The following is a 19,135-nucleotide window of genomic DNA, read 5'->3' as shown; positions in this document are numbered from 1 at the left end:
ATTTCCTCACTATGCTGCTCCCTTTCCCCACCTTTCAGAATAGTAGTGTGTACTCTGTGCCACTGTATGCTAGAAGTATGTGATATGCTTTTTGATTTTGATTTTGCAAGGGTTACAGTTAAGAGACTGCCAGTAGTCTCAAAAGAGACTTTGGGCTTTTAACTAGTGTTGGGACTGTGAAAGACTATGTGGACTTTTGAAATTGGACTAAATGCATTTGCCTTATGATATGGCTACAAGCCTATAGGAGCCAGGGAGTGGAATGGGGTCCTTTGCATGAGAATTCCCTCATAGGCTCACAGATTTGAATACTTGGTCACCACAGAAGTGGTACTTGTTTGTAAGGATTAGGAGGTGTGGCCTTGTTGCAGGAAGTCACTGGGGATTTGAAGTTTCAAAAAGCCCATTCCAAGCCCAGAGTCTCTCTCTTGTTGCTGCTTGAAGACCCGGATGTAGAACTCTCGACTACTTCTCCAGCCTGCACGCCACCATGCTCCCCGCCATGGTGACAATGGACTAAGTCTCTGAAACTGTAAGCCGAACACAATTAAATGCTTTCTTTTATAGAATTTGCAGTGAGCTGGGCATGGTGGCACACACCTGTAATCCAAGCACTCAGGAGGCAGAGGCAGGCGGATCTCTGTGAGTTAAAGGCCAGCCTGTCTACAAAATGAGTCCAGTGCTATACACAGAGAAACCCTGTCTCGAAAAATAAAATAGAACAAAACAAACAAACAAGCAAACAAATAAAAGTTGCTGTGGTCATGGTGCCTCTTCACAGCAACAGAACACTAACTGGAACATTCTCTGAGCCCTTTGACATCAGATATGGAACTATAGAATTTGGAGTTTGCCCTATTAGGTTTCCATCTTACTATGGCCCAGAACTTCCTCATTGTGCCCCTATTCCTCCCTTTTGGAATGGTAACACTATTTTCTGTGCCCTTGTATGTTGGAAGTATGTAATTTGCTTTTTGATTTTACAAGGGGTTACAATTAAAAGATTGCCTTGCAGAGGCAGGTGGATCTCTGTGAGTTTGAGGCCAGCCTGGTCTACAAAGCAAGTCCAGGACAGCCAGGACTACAAGAGAAACCCTGTCTCGAAAAAAAAACAAAACAAAACAAAAAAAGATTGCCTTGAGTCTCAATTTAAAGTTGGGTGTACATTTCAAGAAACAGGCACACATAAGGACTTTCTGACTAGGATTCTAGGCATACAGGCAATAAGACAACAAGCAGCAAGTGCGACCTGAAAATTTCAAAGGCCTCTCTGCTCTACAAAGAAAATTGCTAATGGTGTGAAAAGAGCCTACAGAATGGGAGAAAGTCTTTGCCAGCTAACATCTGACAGAAGATTAGTGTCTAAAACATACAAAGAGCTTAAACACTAAACACTGGGTTCCCTGGAACTGCTGTTACAGGCTCAGCTGTTGGCCTTTAATCCAGATGCGACTATGACAATGCACACCGTGACATAGGCAAAAGCTGGGATTTCCAATGTTGTTGTACGACATTTCCCTCCAAGTTAAAACATTTCCCCCAGGAAGGAAAGGGAGACTCAGGTGCACTGGGAGGTAGAGAAAATGTCTTACAGCCGGGCGTGGTGGCACATACCTTTAATCCCAGCACTAGGAAAGCAGAGGCAGGCGGATCTACAAAGCGAGTCCAGGACAGTCAAGGCTACACAGAGAGACCCTGTCTCGAAAAAAAACCAAAAACAAACAATTGCTGGCATTGGAGACTGACCAGCCACAATGTGGAAAGAGTGTCCAGCTGCCTGTAGGCAGCTAAGAGAGCTCGGGGCTGCAGTTAAAGAGCTGACAGCTCCTCAAGAAGCAATGTTTTCATCACTGGACAAAATACCTGAGAGACTAGCCTGGGACAGGATTTATCTAGGTTCGTGGTTTCAGAGGGTCCAGCCCTCAGCAGGCTGGTTCAATGTTTCTGGGCCTCAGGTAAGGCAGTACCTCAGAGTGGAAGGGCACAGTAGGACAGGGCTCTTAAAGCGAGTCCAGGACAGCCAAGGCTACACAGAGAAACCCTGTCTCAAGAAAAGTAAAAAAAAGAAGAAGAAAGAAAAAAGAAAGAAAGAAAGGGGGGCTGGAGAGATGGCTCAGAGGTTAAGAGCACTGACTGTTCTTCCATAGGTCATGAGTTCAAATCCCAGCAACCACATGGTGGCTTACAACCATCTCTAATGTGATCTGATGCCCTCCTCTGGTACATGCAGGCAGAGCACTGTATACATAATAATAAATAAATCCTTAAAAAAAAAAAAAAAAAAAGAAAGAAGCCAGGCATGGTGGCGCACGCCTTTAATCCCAGTATTGGGAAAGGCAGAGGCAGGCGGATCACTGTGAGTTCGAGGCCAGCCTGGTCTACAAAGCGAGTCCAGGACAGCCAAGGCTACACAGAGAAACCCTGTCTCAAAAAAAAAAAAAGAAAAAGAAAAAGAAAAAGAAATGGCTATTAATCAATGTACTAGAATAAAAATAAATGATCCCAAACGAACTCTGAATGTTGGAAAGGAAAAACTAAACAAGTGAGAAGGGGGTCACTGAGCTCAGGAAATAGGAAACTTCTAAGTCTGAAAGTTCATAAATAAAACATTCAAGACTCCCCAGTGCCAATCCTGAAAGCTATGAGTAAAGCCGAGACTGCTCAGTAGTGTAGAGCTGCCTGCGAGTTGGAGAGAGGCCGATAATCTTTCTCGCATTCTGGGATGGGCATGTCAGTGTACAGCTGCCTTGGAATTGCTGCTGTTTCCTGTGACTAATCCATCACCCAGGCTCTGGGAAGTCACCCTGATAAACTCACTGGCTTATCAAACTGGACTTGGATAAAATCACTCCTTTTAGTCTCTCACTACTCTCCGTCTGGAATAGGCATTTTTGTATCTCCAGAAAAAGTAATTCTACCAGGGGTCTGGCCTCCAGGTCCTAGCCTTGTGACCTCCTGCCTTGGAGTAGTTGGAACTCCAGGCATCCCCAAGTGCCTGGTGCTGGGGTGTGAGGATGAATCTGAGCCTCCATACTAAGCCCCTGCCAGCACTGAGATACACACGTGTAACAATCTTTCAGTATAGTTCCATTTACAATGACCAACTCAAAGGCATGTATCGAAAAGCCTGCCCATCATTAAGTTGCTGCAGCTTAGCTCCCATGACTCTTCTGAAATGTGGCAATACCACTGGCTCTACTGCAGTAAAGAGGAAGATGGGCATCTGCAACAGCCACAGTGGGTGCTGTGGGGTCTCCTCCCAGTGCTTCTAAAACAAGCAGATCTGATGACTAATTTAAACTGTCTCACTGGGCTGGAGAGATGGCTCAGTGGCTAAGGGTGCTGTCTGCTCTTCCAAAGGTCCTGAGTTCCATTCCCAGCAACCTCATGGTGGCTCACAACCATCTGTAGTGTGATCTGATGCCCTCTTCTGACCTACAGGTGTACATGCAGGCAGAGCACTGTATACATAATAAACAAATAAATTTTAAACTGTCTCACTAAGGGCTGGCTCCCCTTGTCACCTGCCACGTCTCTAGAGCTTTCCTCTGCCCCCACAGCCTTAAACGATTGGAAAGCCCTTACAGGCAATTCCACTAAAAGTAGCAAGTGTGCCTACACTTGAGGCACAACAGTAACTACCTGAAATCGCTAGGTTACTGACCTCTAGCACCGCCTGCTGTTCCAAGGGCCCGCTATGGTGAGCTACGGTTCATTATGGAGAGTGAAGCCAAGGGCTTCCGGGCTGTGGCACATGGGAAGCTCTGAGGACAGCCGGCCAAGTCCAAGACATTTGTAGATACCCCACAGTGGAAACCCTGCTAAACTATTATACTGGCATTGCCTGCACCGTGTGTTGCTCTGAGGGTCTGTGCTGGGCACTGAAGTAAAAGCCATGCTGCCCTGGGACCCAAGTGGTAAGATCAGCCCTAAGAAGCCTCCACCTGACCGTGTGAGCCACGTGCCAGGCCCCAGCCATGCCTACAGGGTTTTGCCAACTGCATCTGGAGGCTGGATGTCGCCCTGTAAAGACATTTAATATAACATCGCACAAAGATTAAAAAAAAAAAATAACAAAATCAGATACCCACCTGAGAGTGCAAGGTCGTGTTCGTGTGAAAAGGTGTATCAACTCTCAAGTTACTATAACTGAAGACTTATGAAGTAAAGAGAATTTCATGTGTGCCGTGTGTTGAGTACCTGCTACGTGCAGCTACTGGCCAAGCAAGCCCTTGCAAGCGAAATCTCATTTACACTTCATTATTGCCACATACCTAAAGTTTTAACTGAAGAAACGGTCGCTGAATGTTTAAGACATCCGGCCAAAGATGCACCCGTTAAACGGCACAGCCAGGACTGGAAGAGTGTCTAATTTTAAAAAGCTATTCCCACGGGTGTTCCGGAATGAGCATCTTGCCCGCCCTTCCGAAAAACCCACATCTTTTTTTCTAGTGCTAATTTTCCCTGGTGGGGTGTCACCGGCGCCGGGTCCCGCCAAACCGCAGTAGCTGTGCTCGCGCGACCTAGCACGCTCCAGGCGCGGGTGCCACTCGCAGGCCCCGACTCGCGCACACGCAGAACAGGCGACCTCAGCGATGAGCACACCCGGCAGCATTCCAGTTCCCAAGCCTGAACCCAGCCTCCTTCAAAGTGGGGCGCCTAGGGGAACCGGAAGTCAGCAGGGCCCACGGCCTCCACCCAGGGTGCTCCTGACTCGGATCGATCGAATCGGATGCACCGCGGATGCTCTAGACAGGGCACTATCCTGCTCATTTGTCCACGCCAAAAGGTTCCTACTCTAGCTTTTTACCTAGTGGACGGAGAGACCATGGTCAATCAACTTCATCCTCACGCCTCGGAATTGATGTAGAACAGCTTGGCTCTGTCCAATCACAACGCTTGGAAAAACACATGCGCTTTGGAGATGCACCGCCCACCAGGCGATGGTTTAACTACGAGACCAGCCTGCTTAAGTCCTTTCCCTTAAATATTCCGGAAGGAAATTCTGGAGTAGTGATTTTGGATTCCGTTGGTATTCAGGAAAACTAAATTAACGCTGCAAAGCTAGAGTGATGGCTTACTGCTGTTATCCCAGGACTTGGGAAGTGGAGGAGGCTCAGGAACTGAAGGTCACTTTCCGGGTAGGCTACAGGACATTGTCTCAAAAAGCAAAACTAAATACTACAGCTGTCAAGACTGTTATAAAGAGCGATGTGACGTTGGTACGAGGATTAGGGGACAGAGGCCAGCGCTGTGGCGCACTATGTAATGCCAGCACTCAGGGAAGTAAAGGCGGGGTGGTTCGCTGTGACTTCGAGGCCAGCGTCGGCTACAAAGCGAGTCCGGGACAGTCAGGGCTATATAGGGAAATACTGTTTTGAAAAACAAAATCAAAAGATTGGGGGACTGTTATCAGTTTAGTTTGTGTGTGTATTTTTTTTTTTAAAGAGGTTAGAAATAGACCTACACAAAAGTCACTTTTCCTCCCAATAAGTAGCCACGGTTAACACAACTAGGAACATACTGTTCCACTAACTATCCTAGGTCTAACAACTGGAGGCTGGGAATACAACTTTCTTTTTCTTTCTTTTGTTTTTTGGGTTTTTTGGGGGGGCTCTTTTGTTTTGGGGTTTTGTGTGTGTGTGTGTGTGTGTGTGTGTGTGTATGTGTGTGTGTGTTTGAGACAGGGTTTCTCTGTGTAGCCTTGCCTGTCCTGAGTTCTCTTTGTAGACCAGGCTGGCCTCGACCTCAGCGATCCGCCAGCCTCTGCCTCCCGAGCGCTGGGATTAAAGGCGTGCGCCACCACGCCCAGCCACAACTTTCTTTTTCAGACTGTCTCACTACATTGGTAGCCTCGGCTGTCCTGATGCTCCTGCTTCACCCTCCTAAATGCAGGAGTCGGTCACAAGGTTCATACCACCATGCTTAGCAAGACTTCTACCTCATGCAAAAGAATTCTAGACAGAGCACTGACCTAAGTGTAAAAAGTACAGATCTAGACAATAACAAACTATTATGGCCACAGAGAGGAAAAAAAAATTTTTTTTAAAGATGTATTTATTTATTGTGTATACAAATCTCATTATAGATGGTTGCAAGCCACCATGTGGTTGCTGGGAATTGAACTCATGACCTTTGGAAGAGCAGTCAGTGCTCTTAACCTCTGAGCCATCTCTCCAGCCCCAGGAAAAAAATTTTTAAAGGCTGATAAAATTAACATAGGAGGAGTCTAAAGAGGCCGGTGAATCACTGTGAGTTTCTAGACTACCCTGATCTACATAGCGAGTTTCAGGACAGCCAGGGACTATTTTTGTGTTTTTTTTTTTTTTTTTTTTTTTTTGAGACAGGGTTTCTCTGTGTAGTCTTGGCTGTCCTGGACTCGCTTTGTAGACCAGGCTGGCCTCGAACTCACAGCGATCCGCCTGCCTCTGCCTCCCGAGTGCTGGGATTAAAGGCGTGCGCCACCACGCCCGGCTTACTTTTGTGTTTTTTAAAGGAATAAAAATTACAAAATTCACTGGGCCTGGCGGTGCACACCAATTACAAAATTCACAGGCGTGGTGGTGCACATCTTTAATCCCAGCACTCAGGAGGCAGAGGCTGGTGGGTCACTCTGAGTTCGAGGCCAGCCTGGTCTACAAAGTGAGTCCAGGACAGCCAAGGCTACACAGAGAAACCCTGTCTCAAAAATAAATTACAAAATTCTCACTACGGTTTTCTTTTCATATGTGTTAGCTACATTTTCAGCTATGTTCTGTATCTTTTTCTTTGGCATAGCCACAGAAGTTTATGTGCCCTCCTGAACGCTCTGTACTCCTGTTTGCCAGTTCAGGGCAATCCCGAATCCTTCCAGCCTACCAAATCTACAACCACCTTAGTGAACTCCCATTTCTTTCCTGCTTAGTGATCATTCTAGAAGCAAGACAATAAATTCCAATGTACTTTGCAGCCCATTTAAATTAGATTCATCAAGTGCAGGTATAAGAACTTGAATGCGGGGCTGGAGAGATGGCTCAGTGGTTAAGGGCACTGACTGCTCTTCAAAGGACCGGGTTCAATTCCCAGCACCCACATGGCAGCTCACAATTGTCTGTAACTCCAAGATCTGACACCCTCACACCAATGCACATAAATTAAAATTAAATAAAAATATTTTTTAAAAAAAGAACTTGAATGTTCCAGCCAGGATATTATACAAACAGACCCCTACGGGTTAGCAGCATATCACCCTCTTCTGCAGAAACAAGAGAGGGGACTTTGATTTCCTAGAAGACAGATTAAATCCAGTTTTTTTCTGGTTCTCTCATTATGTATGAGTCACACCTGAACACCACTGGACGACTGAAAGGTAGGGAGAAAATAGATCAGCTAAGACCTGAGGCCTCAAGGAGTAACCGGGCGGCTTTATGTATCCCGGCCTAGATGCTGGAGGAAACTAGATACTTTAGGAAAAGCCTCTTCTCTCTAGCAAAGGACCAGGAAAGCAGCAGCTTAGAAAGAAAAACAACTTTCAGACACAGACAGTTCAACTCTTTCCAAAGCCTCAGAAAAAAGCCTTCAGCCCTACACCCTGCTTGCCTAGGAGGAAGCCTAGAGTGCCACCCATGCCGCCACTCCCTCTTACACTGGTATTGTCTTAGGGAAGGACACATGTTGGGCTGGACCGTCCATTCCCAGTGGGCAGTAAAACGGCTCTTGCCCGATGGGATCAGCGAACGCACCGGCTTCCATCCCCACTTAAGTCACTCCTCCCTCTTCTCTCAGCAGTGTGTTGTAAGCAGAAGCCAAGGAGAGAGTCAGGAGCATTCCTTACTGGCAACAAGACCACTTCTCATGTGTGGAAGGAGCCCATTGGGGAGCAGCACCTAGATACTGTTTCCCTTCCCAGCCAAGGCGATGTCAGTGGAAGCCTGGCCTTCCATTTGTACCAAGTAGTAACAAAGAGTTCCTCTAGGGGTCAGTGCTGGACAAGTGGAGCGCACAGACTTCTATGCCCATCTGCCAATAGCAAAAAGGCATAAAATTCCCCTGCCAAAGGATTCAGTTTTATTTTGTTTTTTTTTGAGACAGGGTTGCTTTGTGTAGCCTTGGCTGTCCTAGACTCACTTTTTACACCAGGCTGGTCTCGAACTCACAGTAATCCGCCTGCCTCTGCCTCCTGAGTGCTAGGATTCAAGGCGTGCGCCACCACGCCTGGCGGGGGCCCTGAGTTTTAGTCCTAGCATGTGAAAGAAAATGTAAAAGCATACATATTTATTAAGATACTGAACTCTTTTCTTTTTAAATCTTTTTTTGTGGTGGGGGGGGGTGTTCAAGAGAGGGTTTCTTTGTATAGCCTTGGCTGTCCTAGACTTGCTTTGTAGACCAGGCTGGCCTCGAACTCACAGCGATCCGCCTGCCTCTGCTTCCTGAGTGCTGGGATTAAAGATGTGCGCCACCCACACCCAGTTTAAATATTTATGTGTATGGCTGTCTCACCTGCATGGATGTCTATTGACCAACTGTGTGCCAGATGCCTAGGGTTTCCTGAAGAAGGCATCAGATGATCTGAGTCTGGGGTTACACATGAGTGTGAGCTGCCATGTGGAAACTGGGAATCGAAACTGGGTCCTCTGGAAGACCAGCAAGTGCTCTTAACTACTGAGCTATTTCATCCAGGTCCCCAAGAAACAGAACTTTTAGATGTAGCTAAAACAGTGGAAAGAGGAAAGTTTATGGCACTAAAGGTTTAAAAGAGAATAGTTTCAGCAGGGCAGTGGTGGCGCACACCTGTAACCCTAGCACTTGGGAAGCAGAGGCAGGCGGATCGCTGTGAGTTCAAGGCCAGCCTGCCCTACAAAGTGAGTCTAGGACCGCCAAGGCTGTTATTCAGAGAAACTCTGTCTGGAAAAACGGAGGAGAGAGAGAGAGAGAGAGAGAGAGAGAGAGAGAGAGAGAGAGAGAGAGAGAGAGAGAGAGAGAGGGAGAGAGAGAGAGAATAATTTCAAATTCAATGAGATTAGAAATGACATGAATTAAAAGAAAGCAGAAGGGGGCTGGAAAGATGGCTCAGTGGTTAAGAGGACTGGTTGTTCTTCCAGAGGACCTGAGTTCAATTCCCAGCACTCACGTGGCAGCTCACAATTGTCTGAACTCCAGTTTCAGGGACCTGACAACCTCACACCAATGGGCATAATATAAAATTAAAGAAATCATGAAAGAAAGAAAGAAAGAAAGAAAGAAAGAAAGAAAGAAAGAGCCAGGCAATGGTAGCGCACGCCATGGATCCCAGCACTTGGGAGGCAGAGGCAGGCAGATCTCTGTGAGTTCAAGGCCAGCCTGGTCTACAGAACAAGTTCCAGGGCTACACAGAGAAACCCTGATTGGACTTACGCCCCCCCCCAAAAAAAAAGAAAGACAAAAACCACTGAAAGTCTCCAGGTGTGAGAGCTGATGCCTATGGCCTCTGCTCACTGCGAGGCTAAAGAAGTGCTGTGAGCTCTCAGCAAACAGGGAGAGAAATGGGTGTTTGTTTGTTTGTTTCTGCTTTTTGATACAGGGTTTCTCTGTGTAGCATTGACTGTCCTGGAACTTGCTCTGAAGACCAGCACACAGAGGCTCCTGAGTGCTGGGATTAAAGACATACACCAGCAGCCCCAGGCTGAAATGGGTGAAATTTAAAACAGAAAAAAATAACTAGGAGGGCTGGAGAGATGGCTCAGCGGTTAAGAGCACTGTCTGCTCTTCCAGAGGTCCTGAGTTCAATTTCTAGCACCCACATGGTGGCTCACAACCATCTATAATGTGATCTGGTGCCCTCTTCTGTAGGTGTGCATGCAGGCAGAGCACTGTATACATAATAATAATGAAATAAACCTTTTAAAAAATGACTGGGGGGCTGGAGAGGTGGCTCAGAGGTTAAGAGCGCCATCTGCTCTTCCAAAGGTTCCGAGTTCAATTCCCAGCAACCACCATGTGGGTTATGGCCATCTATAAGGAGATCTGGTGCCTTCTTGTGGTGGGCAGGCCCACATGAAGGCAGAATACTGTATAAATAATAAATAAATAAATAATAAAAAAATGACTGGGAGCTAGGCATGGTGGCACATGCCTTTAATCCCAGCACTCGGGGAGGCAGAGCCAGGGGAATATCTGTGAGTTCAAGGCTAGCCTGGTCTACAAAGTGAGCCCAGGACAGCCAAGGCTACACAGAGAAACCCTGTCTCAAACCCCACCACCCACTCTCCCACCACCCCCCACTCCACAAAAAAATAAAAGGACTAGGGACATATTTCAGAAATGGAACATGTGCCTAAACTCAGGAGGTCATGAGATCACAAGGTCCTACATTCAATCCATGCCCTGAAAAAGAACTAAAAACAGAAAAATATGTCAGTTAAGCCCAGAGCTGCTTCTTTGTCCTGAAACTAAACAGAGGTGTGTGTGTGTGTGTGTGTGTGTGTGTGTGTGTGTTGGAATAGATGTCTCAGCTTCACAAATTCAGTCCCTCTGGACTTCCATATATATATATATAAAATCAATTCTCTCTCACATATATATGAGATATATATGACATATACACATATATGGCTTCCATGTATATGTGCATGGGGTGTGTGTGTATACTTTATTGGACTAGCTTGCTGGACACAGTCTGGGTTGTCCAACAGTGTCTCTCTCACAGTATAGCCAGCAATCTGGCAGTTCAGATCATGAGGCTGGCTGTCTCAGCAGGCCCCACCTGGTGTTGGAGTTCTGGAGGATTCCTAGAGAGCTGCTGGTTTCCATCTGTTAGGGTTCGGGTCATCTACTGAAGTATGCAAAAATCAAAGAGTGGTTTTATTCTAGCAAGCTAGGATCACCTCGCTCCTCTGGAGGGCAACCCTGAAATGAGCACGCAGGCTCAATTTATAGACACTTGGAGGGATCTGTGAACAGAACTGAGTCAGAGTATACGAGGGGATTCAGGACTGGCTGTTTGTTTGGTTATTGAGGACTTTTGAGTCACTGAAGTTTTGGCTCTTACTCAGGAGTTGGCCTTTAATTTGATTGGATGGGGCCAGCTGTGTTCTTTACCAAGGCCATGAAGTAATAAAAACATGGTATCTGTCATTTTGTTCTATAAGCTGATTAGCTGTCCATAACTTGTGGGGTTTTTGGCCGGTGCGGGGGGCGGGGTGGGGGGGATTGTTAGAAACTTGGCCTAGTTAGACAGAGTGAAGCCTGAAGCCTGTCATAGAGTTGGTCTAGTCAAGCAAATGGGGTCACTGGGGCATCGGGTCCCTTCAAGTCTACATTGGAATCCTAAAGAAGTTGGATTTGGCACTAGCCCTGGCAACAGGACAGCTGAGCTTGCCATCAAGAGTAGGAGCAAGCAGGCAGAAAAGCAAACCTTCTTTTTCCGTTTTCTTTTATCTGGGTTGCCATGGGAAGGTGTGGCCCTGATTTAGGGTGAGTCTTCCTACTTCAAACAACCTGGTTAAGAAAAACCTCTCACGAGGGGGTGGGGTGGGGTGGGGTGGGGGTGAGGGTGGGGGGCCAGGTGAGAAGAAAAGCCTCTCACAAGAGTGCCTCACAACTTGGGTCCCAGTTAGTTTCGGATGTAGTCAAGTCGACAACTAAGATGAGCTTTCATGTTCTCTAATGAGGTCTCAGGAGATGGAACAGTTTTAGGGATAGAATAAGAGACATTAGCTCTGTCCTACTTAGCCCTGGGCTCCTCCGATTCACCATGAAGCAATGTTGTACAGACTGAGCTCTGAGCCCAGCTGCTAGCATCTTCAGGAGTGTATCTGGGCCTGCTTGAAATCGATCATCCATAAAGCAGGGTGTGGGGGAAGTCATAAAACCCTCCCCCGAGGAGCGGGTGAGCCCTGAGGACAGGGGAGCGGGCCCTGATCCAGGGCTCCGAGTGAACCTCACTCCAACATCTACCCCATGTATGACCTGCTGGAACACATGAAGGGGCCGGACCTGCAGATCCAAAGATTAAGAATCTCCTTGACAAGCCGGGCGTGGTGGCGCACGCCTTTAATCCCAGCACTCGGGAGGCAGAGGCAGGCGGATCGCTGTGAGTTCGAGGCCAGCCTGGTCTACAAAGTGAGTCCGGGATGGCCAAGGCTACACAGAGAAACCCTGTCTCGAAAAACCAAAAAGAAAAAAGAAAAAAAAAGAAAAAAAAGAAAAAAAGAATCTCCTTGACACAGCAACAACGGGATATCTGACAGCGTCCCAGTGAGGATCTGGTAACGATAGTGTTGGCCTCCAAGCAGACCCGTGACTCGTAGCAATGAACATTTGAAAGTAAACATATGTGGACAAAAGGCTATACTGCATGATACACTACAGCTTCTGTGACAAGATTTTTTGTTTATTTGTTTTATATTACAGGGGGGAGGAGAGGGATTTTGGTGCATAATTTGTAAATCATAGACATTCAATAAAAGTGTAAACAAATTAAAAAACAAAAACACAAAAACCCTCCCCTGAGTATTCAGCCACCCGCCCTACAAGTTGTATGCAATTCTGCCCGTGGGGCCTGGGAGGAGGGCCTAGAGTGTACAGGCCTGTAAGAACCCAGAGAGGGGAGTTCCAGTTATGATGCCATCTGTCAACCATCATCCCTCAGGATACAGACCTTCCAGTATGACTGCTTTAGGGCCACCGACTCTGCTCCTGTAATCCCTGACCAATTGCTCTGTAAGCAGGCCTGCTGAGTGGTTCCCCAGGTGTACCTTGGTGGGATCAGACTTTGGTTTCCCATTGGGGACCTGAGGGGTGGGTAGACTCCCGAGTGCTGGGATTACGGGCGTGCACTATCATGCCCGGTGCTCAGGTAGATATTTCTTAGCATGCCCTACAAGCGCCAGGGTGGAAATTCTTGGAACAAGCAGTACCAACAAGGCTTATCTTCTGCTTCTACTATCATAAGGAATCAAGGAGAAAAGTTTTTTAGGGAGATTGAGACAAAGGAGCTTTTAATTTAGCTATCTGGGACTCCACCTAGTTTGGCCTATGCGCACATCCTCTTCTTCCTCCTCCTTCTTCTTCTTTTTTTTTTTTTTAAGATTTTTTTATTTTATTTATTACTTATACAGCACTCTGCCCCCATGTGTGCCTGCAGTCCAGAAGAAGGCACCAGATCTCATTATAAATGGCTGTGAGCCACCATGTGGTTGCTGGGAATTGGACTCAGGACCTTTGGAAGAACTGACAGTGCTCTTAACCTCTGAGCCATCTCTTCAGCCCCAACATCCTTCTTCTAAGAATGCACTTGGCAGCCTAGAACACCTACCTGAATGTGCAATACACATACACACAGCCTCTCCAAACAATGTACCTAGCAACTTGTTAGCAACCTAGGGAATCCATCTGCCTCAGGCTGCGTGCTCAATAGAGTAAGTTTCCCTTGCTGGGCAGTGGTGGGGCATGCCTTTCATCCCAGCACTAGGGTACAGAGGAGTGTTAACTCAGAACATGGCTATTCTGACAGGAGATCACATCCAAAGATTTTCTAGGTCTATGTGATCCGGCTGGAATACAAACACGCCTTTACTGCTGGGTGGTGGTGGCCCACGCCTTTAATCCCAGCACTTGGGAGGCAGAGGCAGGTGGATCTCCATGAGTTCTAGGCCAGCCTGGACTACAAAGCAAGTTCCAGGACAGCCAGACCCATTACACAGAGAAAACCTGTCTTAAAAAACCAACCAACCAAACAAACAAACAAATGAAACCAAATAGGCCTTTACTCCAGGAGACAGAGACAAACAGATCTGAGGTCAAGGCCAGTCTGGTAGAGAGCAAATATCAGGTAAAGAAAAGCATAGGTGGGGGCTGAAGAGATGGCTCAGAGGTTAAGAGCACCATCGTCTGCTCTTCCAGAGGTCTGGAGTTCAATTCCCAGCAACCACATGGTGGCTTACAACCATCTATAATGAGATCCAATGCACATGCAGGTAGAATACTGTATAAATAATAAATAAATCTTTAAAAAAAAAAAAAAAGAAAAGCTTAGGTGCATGCCTTTAATCCCAAACAAAGGTAAAGTTAGTTCGTAGAAGGAAGCACCCATGTTTGGAAATGATGTCTAATTGAATGGCAGAAAAGGTGACAAATCAAAAAAGATTTGACAGAATAGGATACACCCAACTCTCAGAAGAAGAGAGAGAAAAGGGAAGCTATTGAAGAGGCAGTTTTACAGAGTAAGTAGGCAATTTTGTGTTTTGTTTGTTTGTTTGTTTTTGTTTTTGTTTTTTTGAAACAGGGTTTCTCTGTGTAGGCTTGGCTGTCCCGGACTCACTTTGTAGACCAGGCTGGCCTCGAACTCACAGCGATCCGCCCAAGGGCTGGGATTAAAGGCGTGTGCCACCATGCCTGGCCGGCAGTTTTGTGTTTTAAGATTTATTTACTATGTATATAAGTTCTGCCTGCATGTACATCTACTCGCCAGAAGAGGGCACCAGAGCCACCATGTGGTTGCTGGGAATTGAACTCAGGATCTCTGGAAGAACAAGACAGTGCTCTTAACCTCTGAGCCATCTCTCCAGCCCCAAGAAGGCAGTTTTTACCCAGACAGTAACAGAGAGATGGGTTGCAGAGAGAGAACTCAGGTGAATATGGAACAAATCAGAAAACGAGAAGAAGCCAGCAGATCAAAGCAGGTTGTTGAGTTAGTCTGAGGCCAAGCAGAGCAATTCTGAGCCAAGAGAGAAGCCAGATTGAATAAATCATCTGAGAGAAGAGTTTGAGGCAGAACAGCTGAGTTGAACCAGCAGCCCAGAGCCCAGAAAGGACAAGTAAGAGTCAGCTCATTAAGCAGTAAGTCTCAGAGGCTGAAAACATTCTACACTTAGGTTAGATTGTATGGAGGCTAGAAGCTAGCCTGAATTAGCAGAAGGAGGCAGTTAGCCTCCCAGATAATAATTGAGCCAGGAGAGGCCGGGTGTTGTGGCGCAGGCCTTTAATCCCAGCACTCAGGAGGCAGAGGCAGGCAGATCGCTGTGAGTTCGAGGCCAGCAAAAAAACAAAAAATAAATTAATAATAATAGTAATAATAATAAAAAGAAAAAGAAGAGAAAAACCAAATAGCCATGAGCATTGAAATGATTGTTGACCGTTGACATTTCTACACAGAAGGAGGAGGTGGAGTGTCCCTGGATTCTAGCCTTAGTCCACAGGGGAGGTAGAAAATAAACAGTTTTGTTAATAATTAAGCATCAAGCCAAAAAAGTGGTGTGCATCAAGCAATCTTTCACATGATTATGAAGACAGAAAGAAATCTTACCTTTTGATATAGCCAAACTGTCATGATCCAACACACATGTCCAAGAGAAACAATTATCCTTGGTTTTTTGTTTGTTTGTTTGTTTGTTTTTTGGTTTTTCGAGACAGGGTTTCTCTGTGTAGCCTTGGCTGTCCTAGACTCACTTTGTAGACCAGGCTGGCCTCGAACTCACAGCGATCCGCCTGCCTCTGCCTCCCAAGTGCTGGGATTAAAGGCGTGCCAGAAACCATTATACTTAAGTAAAGGCTTTGACAACACTATTTGTCATGTATTTTTGGTTTTTACTTTTCACAGTAATTGATGTGACCACCTGTGTTTAAGATAAGGCGTTGCCAGGCTCTCCAGCCCCACTCTTGCTAGTTTTAATAGATACATTTAGTGAGTGGGGAGAAATGTTCCTCATCCAGACTGAAACTGCTCAAAAAAAAGGTCCTCCAGGAACCGGTTCCCTGGTTTGGCCTCCCTGCTAGTAATGGTGTCCCACAATGGTCTGGCTTTCATAGCCAAAATCTCTTAAAAGCTAACAGATTGAAAACTTCATTGTGCATATAGACCTGAGTTCTGGCCAGGTAAAAACATTGAAAAAACAAAAACCTAACAAAACTCTGATTAGAGTCCAGCAAAGGATGGCTAGGCCTCTTTGCTTTGCTTTGCTTTGCTTTGGCCTGCAGTACCCCACATGGGGGGGGGGGCGTTACCCTGCTATGAGATTGTTTGGAAGACCTCCTGCTTCCCAGACTCAGAGACCAGCAGTTGGCAGAGGTCTCTAACCATTCCTTTATTCTGGAACCTGCTATTCCGCCTTCTGGGTTAAATAATCTGAATAAGAGCAATAGCCACTACTCACGCACTAAGACCAGTGGGGGACTGTAATAGGGCCCCAGGCCTTAGCACAACTGACTCCATGATGGAAGTTCCATTCAGGCTGTAAAACTCAGTACACAGACAGCATCGCCTGCCCGAACTAAAACGAAGGTCTAATCCATCCGAGTCCATATAGCTCTGGGAAAGTCTCCAAATGAACTGACCTTGCTTGTTAGCGCCTATAGTTATGTGTCTGGGTAACTGTTCTTGTTAAGTGAACGTGTGTTATGCCCAGATCGCCAGGACCTCTAAAACCACCAGGAGACCGAAGTCATATGTAAAAGTAAAGATTCTTTTTGTTACAACAAGCTGGGGTCGAACACTCAAACCAAATGGTGACAACCCTGAGAGGAACGTGCAGGCCTCCTCCTTTAAAGGCCAGAAAGGGGAGATTCTGCTGTGGCCTCGGTTGAGATTGGCCAGTACCCAAGGAGGCTATGTGACTCTGGTCAGGAGTTAGGGGCTTTACAAGCTGCTAGTTAAGCAACCTTATTTTCCTCAGGCCAGGTATCCTGGCCGCTCCTAATTGGCTGTCTGTTGCTAGGGTGATAGTTAAACATTATCAGAGGCGAATCACATTCTTTTTTTTTTTTTTTTTTTTTTTTTTTGCGAGTCACATTCTTGTGGACTTCTTGAAACTGGAATTCCAGCCCAGGCCATTTTCCCTTAAAAATGGAGTTTCCTGGAGGGGGAAAAAAAAAAGAGTTTCCTGTTCAGAAATAGGGGTTACATAGGCCTCACGCATGGTTTTTGTGTTTAAAAGCTCACCCTGAGAAAGGCTCAGCCAGGCAGTGGTGGTGCACGTCTTTAATCCCAGCACTCAGGAGGCAGAGACGGGGGATCGCTGTGAGTTGAGGCCAGACTGGTCTACAAAGGTAGTTCAGGACTGCCAAGGCTACACAGAGAAACCCTGTCTCGAAAAACCAAATGAGAGAGAGAGAGAGAAAGAGAGAGAGAGAGAGAGAGAGAGAGAGAGAGAGAGAGAAAGGCTCAGGACTACAGTGGGATTGCACTTGCCTATCAAATAATAAAGATTTTCTATTGGCTTAAACCATGTCTGGGCCATCTTCTCTGGTGAATAGCCCACAACAACACTGGCACTATTTTATACATTTTGGAGTTTTTTGGGCATCACGAGGGGGTGCGAAATGCCAAGAATCAAAACGTTGGACACTCAGCTTCTTGATGGTGGTGAGAATGAGAGGGTGCCATTCTTGGGATCTCAGCTCTTCTTCTTCTTTTTGAAGATTTATTGCCGGGTGGTGGCAGCACACACGTTTAATGCCAGCACTCAGGAGGCAGAGGCTAGGCTGGTCCACAGTGAGTTCTAGGACAGCCAGAATTACAGAGAGAAACTCTGTTTTGGGAAAAAAACAAAACAAAACAACAAAAAAAGCCAGGCATGGTGACACACTCCTTTAATCCCAGCACTCGGGAGGAATAGGCAGGCGAATCGATGTGAGTTCAAGGCCAGCTACAAATTGAGTCCAGAACAGCCAAAGCTACACAGAGAAACCCTGTCTTAACACATCCCCCAAAAGAAAGAAAAATGTTTATTTTTATTTTATATGCATTGGTGTTTTGCTCACATGTATGTGAGGGTGCCAGATCCCCTAGAGCTGGAGCCAAAGACAGTTGTTAGCTGCCCTGTAAATGCGGGGAACTGAACCTGGGTCCTTTGGAAGAACAGCTAGTACTCTTTACCACTGAGCAATCTCTCCAGCTTTGTGGGGTTGTGTTTTTATTTTTATTATTTAAATCTTTTAAAATTATATTCTAGGGCTGGAGAGTTGGCTCAGTGGTTAAGAGCACCGTCTGCTCTTCCAAAGGACCCAGGTTCAATTCCCAGCACCCATGTGGCAGCTCACAACTGTCTTTAAATCCAAGATCTGACACCCTCACACCAATGCACATAAATGTTAAAAATTAAATAAAAATATTAAAAAATAAAATTATATTCTATATATATATGTATATGAGCACTCTATTTGCATGTACACCTACAAGCCAGGAGAAGGCATCAGATCCCAGTATAGATGGTTGTGAGCCACCATGTGGTTGCTGGGAATTGAACTCAGGTCCTCTGCAAAAGCAACAAGTGCTCTTAACCACTGAGTCCTGTCACATTATGCTTTGTTTCATTAATTTTTTTGTTTTGTTGTTGTTTTTTTCCGATTTTAAAGATTTATTTGTTTTTATATATAAGCACTCTATTGCACATATGCCTACATGTCAGAAGAGAGCATCAGATAGATGAAGATCTCAGATTCCAGTATAGATGGTTGTGAGCTACCAACTGGTTGCTGGGAATTGAACTCAGAACCTTTGGATGAGAAGGCAGGTGCTCTTTACCGCTGAGCCATCTCTCGAGCCCCAAGTTTTTAAATTTATTTTGAGACAAGGTTTCTCTGTCACACAGAGTCCTGACTGTCCTGGATGCCCTCTCTTTATCAGGCTGGCCTGGAACTCGCAGTTCCTGCCTGTCTGCCTCTGCCTCCCAAGCGCTGGGATTACAGGCGTGTGCCACCACGCCCCACTGCTTTATTAGTTTTTACTAATGAAGACTGAATCCAGACCCTTTCCCATGCTAAGCAGGCTCTCTACTATAGGTCTAGCCTTGTTTTAATTTTTGAGACAGCCAGCGGGCTGGTATTTAGCCAGGCTGTCTCTTATCTCAAGATCCTTCTGCCTAAACCTATAGTGTTCTGGTAACCCAGCTGGGTTTGTTTGTCTTTGTTGTTGTTGTTTTTTGTTGTTTTGTTTTCTTTAGATACAGGGATTATATAGTACTGGTTGGTGGATAGACACTAGGGTCCCAAACTATCACTCTTTCCTTTTAAAAAATATCTATTTAAACCAGGCATGGTGGCGCATAGTCCCAGAACTCTGGAGGCTGGGACTGGAATTACAGATAGTTGTAAACTGCTAGTAACTGAACCCCAGCCAGGCTCGATCCCCAACCCTACCCCGGTCTTCCGGATCACGCAAACCATCCTTGTACAGCCAGCA

General features: G+C 46.1%; 1 protein-coding gene across 2 annotated transcripts in view; it reads right to left on the bottom strand.

Annotated features, from left to right (window-relative positions):
- The window catches only part of Smcr8 (SMCR8-C9orf72 complex subunit), a 76,984-nt gene that overhangs the window by 24,593 nt on the left and 33,256 nt on the right, over positions 1-19,135 (bottom strand). The window contains exon 1 of one of the 2 annotated variants that reach the window (XM_051167677.1): positions 4,811-4,961. The exons of the other annotated variant lie outside the window; for it this stretch is intronic. Within the exon in view, the coding sequence (XP_051023634.1) occupies positions 4,811-4,830 (20 nt within the window). The 5' untranslated portion in view covers positions 4,831-4,961. Of the gene's footprint in view, positions 1-4,810; positions 4,962-19,135 lie in introns of those variants that run through there. 2 annotated transcript variants of the gene reach the window in all.

This window comes from Acomys russatus, chromosome 25 (assembly GCF_903995435.1).
Source record: "Acomys russatus chromosome 25, mAcoRus1.1, whole genome shotgun sequence".
Classification (NCBI taxonomy): Eukaryota; Metazoa; Chordata; class Mammalia; order Rodentia; family Muridae; genus Acomys; species Acomys russatus.
Note: the sequence above shows the minus strand (reverse complement) of the source record. Positions and strands in the feature narration are given on the sequence as shown.